The 6,000-nt window shown below is 53.9% G+C and overlaps 1 protein-coding gene across 8 annotated transcripts in view; it reads right to left on the reverse strand.

Annotated features, from left to right (window-relative positions):
- The window catches only part of ST3GAL3 (ST3 beta-galactoside alpha-2,3-sialyltransferase 3), a 188,065-nt gene extending 187,137 nt beyond the window's left edge, over positions 1–928 (reverse strand). For 4 of the 8 annotated variants that reach the window (XM_057425836.1, XM_057425834.1, XM_057425835.1 and 1 more), the window contains exon 1: positions 60–204. In XM_057425836.1, coding sequence (XP_057281819.1) covers positions 60–174 — 115 coding nt within the window. In that variant the 5' untranslated portion in view covers positions 175–204. Of the gene's footprint in view, positions 1–59; positions 205–279; positions 299–840 lie in introns of those variants that run through there. The other 4 variants (XM_057425838.1, XM_057425837.1, XM_057425831.1 and 1 more) reach the window with 3 other exon arrangements.
- Positions 929–6,000: the final 5,072 nt, after the last annotated feature.

The raw sequence follows: 6,000 nt of genomic DNA on the forward strand, positions 1-6,000 counted from the left end.
TTGCAACAATTTGACAGTCGTTTCAGGGAGCCCAGGAGTTACACGGTGCTCATACTTACTTGAATCTTCCCATCTGAGGAGGTGCAACTTCCAAGCAGAATAGTACAGAAATCCCAGTACCAGAAAGAGGCAGAGGGCTAGCAGCAGGTTACGCATAAACACCAACAGTCCCATCTTCACATTAAATCTGCTCTTCTACATGACCTGAGAAAGAAAAACAGGTTGAGGTTGGAGCCACCTTCTCCGACGGTCATCCTCCCAAAACACACAATCCCACACCTCCAGTAACACACAGATCCAAACCCACGCTCTTCGCGTGCTACCTGACCTGCATCAGTGAAATAATAAAGACCACCCTCGGCAGCTGCGGGGTTTTCGTCTCACAAGGGTAAATGCCATTCCAAAGAGGCAGCAGGGCACTGCCACGCTACCCCAGGGCAACGCCGCAAGTCTCCGTCCACATTTATGCCCCGGTCCACTTCAGATAAATACCCTCCGAAACCGCCACACACAGCGGGGCCTGGCAAGCATCGCGCTCCACCCAAGCGCAGGGCAGCCGGGACGCGCCACAGCCATCCCGCAGCGCCCCGGGGCGCCCGGGGTGCCTCAGGACAGCGGGGCCGGCGGGAGCCCGGAGGCCGAGCAGGTCCCGGCGGGAGCCCCGGGCACGCCGCAGGGAAGACGCTGCCGGAGGATCAGGGCCGCCTGGAATCCGAACTGGAACGGGAACCGCTGGGCAGACAGCAGGGCGCGGGCCGGGCACCCCGCCGCCTGTCCCCGCCTCGCCGAGCTCCGCTTCCAGCCCCGGCCCTGCTGGATCCCCCCCCCACCCCTCCTCACCCGGCAGCCGCCGGCGCTGGGGGCTCGGCCGCCGGCTGCGGCCCCCGGTCGCGGGGCTGCGGGCGCCGCCATGCCGGGCGCGGCGCAGCGGGACCGGCCGCCGCGGCTCTGAGGGGCACAGCGGCCGCCAATGGGGCGCCGGGGCGGGCCGCAGCGCTGCCGACCCGCCCGCATAGCGGCCGCCGCCAGCCAATGGAGCGGTGCGGGGGGCCGCGCCCGCAGCCAATGGCGGGAGGGAGGGCGGCTGGGGGTCGTCGCCGGAGGGGCGCTGCGGCAGGGCGGTGGCGCGCGTGCGCAGAGACCTCTTAGTAAATCCCCCCCCGTTAATCGGTGCGCTGCGCTGCGTGCGCGCGCGCTTCGGCGGCTGAGGGGCACTGCTCCTCCTTCAAATCGCTGCCCCGCTGCCAGGTCACCCGGGCACCTCCAAACCCTTGTGGTGACTCCAAGCACTCCGCTAAGCTTCCTCCAGACACGGCGCTGCAGGAGCACTGTCAAGCTCTGCATTGTGTCGCTGTTCCAAGCACTGCACAACACTGCACCTTCCTGCCCCTGAGACACCTCCAGGTCTCGCAGTCCCCCCAGACACTGTACCACACCTCCCTCCTAACCAGCTGCTGCATCCCAGCAGTGATGTTGCATTGCCTAGCGTCGAGTCACTGCATTGTAGTGCACTGCATCTCCCTTCAACTGTGGCACTGCCCTACCTCTGGACACTGCGCAGAGCAGCTCTCACCACTGCATTGCTCACTGCACAGCCTAGCCTGCATTCACTACATGGAGTAGCCCAACACCGTCTTGCTTCCAGTCACTGAACCGCACTGCACCTAGCTATGCCACACAGTCCAGTTTAGCACTCAGCCACTGGCCTAGGTCACTGCCTTCACGCTATCCTCCAAATTCTGCAGGTCCTTACACCACTGCGTACCCAGCAAGGTGCTGCCCAGCCACTGCACACCATGTGTCACATCCCTGAGCTTCCCAAGCATTGTTCAGCCTACTGCTGGATCATGCCAGGCTGCAAGTGATGTGCAAAAGTAAGGTTAAAAGTTGTAAAATGAGCAACCCTGTGTTGAAACAGTGGGATGTATCTAACCTTGGAGAACAACGTCAGCAGGGAAATCCCCAAGGTAAGAAAGGCTGTAAACTTCTGGTTCGCAGTTTTATGTTTACTGACTTAAATACACATGTATGTCTTTGTACAGAGTGGATCCTTAACTAACCTTGGATAGTTACAATGCCAAGATACACACCCCATTGTGAATAATGAGCATGATAGTTAGGGGACCACCCTAATTGTTTTAAACGTGAAGCTAAATGCATAAACATTAAAATGTGTAATCATGGGCAGTAGAGGAAATTTTTGTCCTCCAATCAGTTGTATCTTGCTACTATAAATATCAGGCGAATCGAAATGCCTGTGTGCCGGCTCTGTTAGATGCCTAGCACCTGATTCTGCAGAACTGAAATAAAAACAAGTATCTCGACCCTGTGTGTTGATTGGCTTATTGCACACCGCATGAAGAACCCTCATTTTAGGGATAACACAAGGACCACACTGGGCTGCGCAGACTGCATCAGCTGCCCTCCCACAGCACAGTACAGCTCACACCGCACAGTTCCTGTTAGATTACATCTCCACCTTCTCACTGCAGTGGTGGGGCCAGCCCACACCTCATCCTTCCCATAGCATTGCCCTCCTTCCTGTTGGCCCCACAGCCTTGCTGGGTAGACTTAATACTCATTAGGCACAGGACCAGTGAGAAACACAAGTACAAGGCAACACAGGGAGGGAATGATAAAGCAGAGAATTATTAGGCGTGGGGGGGTGGTGGGGGAGTCATCTGATAGGAAAGAGACCATAAGGAGTAAACCTGCATCATCAGGACAGCAAAGCAGCCCAATGGTTTTGGTTTGCTGTTTTCATCCTCCATGAGACACTGATAACAAGCAAAACAAAAAGCCACATGAGTTTAAGGGAAACCAAGTAGGATGATGTCCAGTGTGGTGGCAGCTCCCACTTGCAGGTGCTTGTGCTGACCGGCAGACATTGCCTTGGAAGGCACACAGCCAAATGAGCACTGTCTGACTCTGCTCCCCAGCACTTGGCGAGAGAGGCAGAGTCCACGCAGGTCACAGGGAGAGCAGCCGGGGACTCCCCCAGTCCCACTTTCACAGCCAGAAGCTCCCTTTGTGCTCACCATGAGTGAAGTCAGTGTGAGCTGACTGCAAGTGTGGCACCCACACAGCCAGGCTCACAGACCTGCCACAATCCTCCACAGAGACATGTGTTGCACTAATGTCCTATTATGGTTTTTTGGATGCAAATAACTTCTAGATACAGCACAGGGGACCAGCAGACTCATGCCAACACTCAGGGACCACTGGTACCCATATCCCCCTTGAGGAAGTACATGGAGAAGGGGCACATCCATCAGCAGGTCTGCTCCCCACACTGCTGCTCACATCAACCCCCAGCTCCCCAGTGCTGACTCTCTCAGGATGCCGGTTGCTCTCACACAGCCAAGGCAGCATCCTTATCCCCGGCTTCACAGCTTCACAGAAGCCAACGCCAGGCCGTGCAGCCTCCTCTGCCAGCCCCGGCTCAGACAACAGGCTTATTCTCTCCAATAACCCCACTGACCCCTGTACTGCATTGTATCTTGCTGGAGCCCAGCTTTGCTTTACAAACGCTTTATGCCAGCACCTCTCTTCACCTCTTCATCCCTCCATCTGTGTAAGCCAGGTCTCTTCTCCTTGTCCTGACCCCCACCATGTCCGAACAACATGGAGCTGCCTGCAATGCCTGCCGCTGCTGCACCACATCTGCTCTGACCATCCTCAAGCCTCACCTAAACTGTCCCTACTCTACTGCTTGTGCACTTAGAGTTTACACCCTGCACTCTGCAGGCACAGCGGGTGATCTGATTTGGATGATAAGCGGGGACCTACAGCACCAAGACAGATAATGACAAGGCTGAGGCTTGCTCCTGAGCCCATGTTTGTCATTCGAGAAACTCTACCCCCTGTTATCAGGTGTCGGTGTGCTGGAAAGAGCCCAGGATGAAGTCACGCTTTTTTCAGCCTGGAAAAAGATCAGGAGGCAAGTGCAGCACATCCATGGAAATCAGGTACCAGCTCCCGGCAGCTGTCTAACAGCCACGAAATGAATTAAGGCAATGATTAGTGGAGTGATTTGGTTCAAGTAGCAGGACTTCAGTCTGAACATGTTCCTACTTAGCTTACATGTTTCATTCGCAGGCAGATGTCAAGCTGGATGTTGCTAGGAGATCGACAGCAGGGGAATAATTAAGTCTGATTAAATCCTATCATATTGCTGTACTGCTTTCCAGAATGCTCTGGAGCTTTTCAAAGCCAAGCTGACCAAATGAAAGGGCAAGACCTGCATTCCATCCTGGTTCATAAAACCCACTTGTGGCCAACCCACTGAGTCTGTGGGTCCTCACTTGTCTGCAGAGCTTTTCCACAGCAATGGTGGTCACAAGCTGGGGAAAATAAAGGCTTGGGCAGAGGGCATGGCTGGTGGCTATATTAGCAGGTAACACAGGACAGTGAGGACCGGTTGCTATCTGGAGCAGACAGTGAGGGGTCCTACACCACATGTCACTGCATCAAACCCATGTGCTGCTTGGGGCACTCACGTTGGACTAGACATAACCTGGTGCCCTCTGCATGGAGAGCACTCATGGGTCAAGGCTGCGCCAGGGACCAGGCGCTGATTCTGCTCCTCGTGTCCTCAGTGGGGCTTGGGCACATCAGGGAGACAAACTTCCTCCTTCCATTCCTATTGAAGGATCCCACCTGTGGCATGCTGAAATCCCTCTGCACACGTACGTCACATGTGGTGCTGAGCACCACAGGGCGTTTCTGCTGAAATGGTGCCTGTTTGCTTTTCTCTTTCATGGTGACTGAGGCGCACATTATACAGGGTGACACATAAAGGTAAATAACAGCTACACGTTCTTTTCCCACCACTAAATAAAGTTGTGCTCTATCTGCATCAGTTGCTAAACACACACACGTCAGCCTCTGGGCTCCCTGCGTAGTGAGACTGCTAATCTCATTTTGACTCTGTCCTATAAAAATTCTCATTCAAATACTTACTCTGTAATCCTTCCCCCCAAATTACATGTCACCAAATCAGACCTAATACTAATTAATGCAATGTCTTATTATTCATTAAATACCACTGAATACCACAGCAAAGACCTCTTTCCAGTAATGGCTAGATAGAGGTTACCTCTGCTGATGCACAGGCTCAGGGAATGCAGTCTGGGAACACAACTCTGGACAAACTTGTTCCATTGCACACTCATTACGTATTATTCCTAAACACAGGCTCTGAGTGTGACCTGTCTGTGGAGAGACCTTTACATTTCTGGTGCTCTGGCTACTCTAAGAACAGAAACATTAAACAGCATCATCGACAAGCTCACACAAACCAAGCTAAACCAAGCTGAACTTGGCTGAAGAATTCTGCCACCCTCCAGATGTTTTCAGCAGCAAAGAGCCACACTTACCGCTGCGGGTGCAGGCAAACCCAGAGCCTGCCTGAACAGCTCCCTGAGCCCTCTGCCCACCTGGACCAGGCTTCCCAAGGTCTTCCTTAGATGAAAGGATCCAGCAACCCTGCCTGACACGCGGCTGTGCGAGCAGCTGGCCAGCACATCGCTCGGCAGTTCACCTCCCTGCATTAATTCCAATACGCTATGCTTGGTTCACGTGTGTTTTCCAAGAAAGGAGGCAGGCTTGATTTGAAGACAAACGGAGACTCCCACCTCCCTGGGTCTGTTTCCAGAGTCCCTCACCCTCACGTTCAGAAGAGCAGCCCACATCCCTGCGTCTGGCTTCAGCTTGCAGACATACCATTTTGTTCTGCCTTCTGCTTGATTAAAGAGCCTTTCAGAGCCTGGCATTTTCTCTTTGTGACACTACACATATGCTGCAAGCAAACCCCCTCTCATCCATCTTTCCGATAAGCTAAATATACTGAGTTGCTTAATTCTCTTACTGCCAGGCTTTTCCTCCCACCCTCAAGCCATTTTTTGCATTTCTTCTCTACACAGCCTCTCTGATTATCCTGAATCCTTTTCAAGACATAGAACCCCACAACAAGCCTCCCTAATGCTTTGGCACAGGGAT

This window comes from Pezoporus wallicus, unplaced genomic scaffold, assembly GCF_028554395.1.
Source record: "Pezoporus wallicus isolate ANWC-B61680 ecotype Strahan unplaced genomic scaffold, APGP_CSIRO_Pwel_v1 contig_13480, whole genome shotgun sequence".
Lineage (NCBI taxonomy): Eukaryota > Metazoa > Chordata > Aves > Psittaciformes > Psittacidae > Pezoporus > Pezoporus wallicus.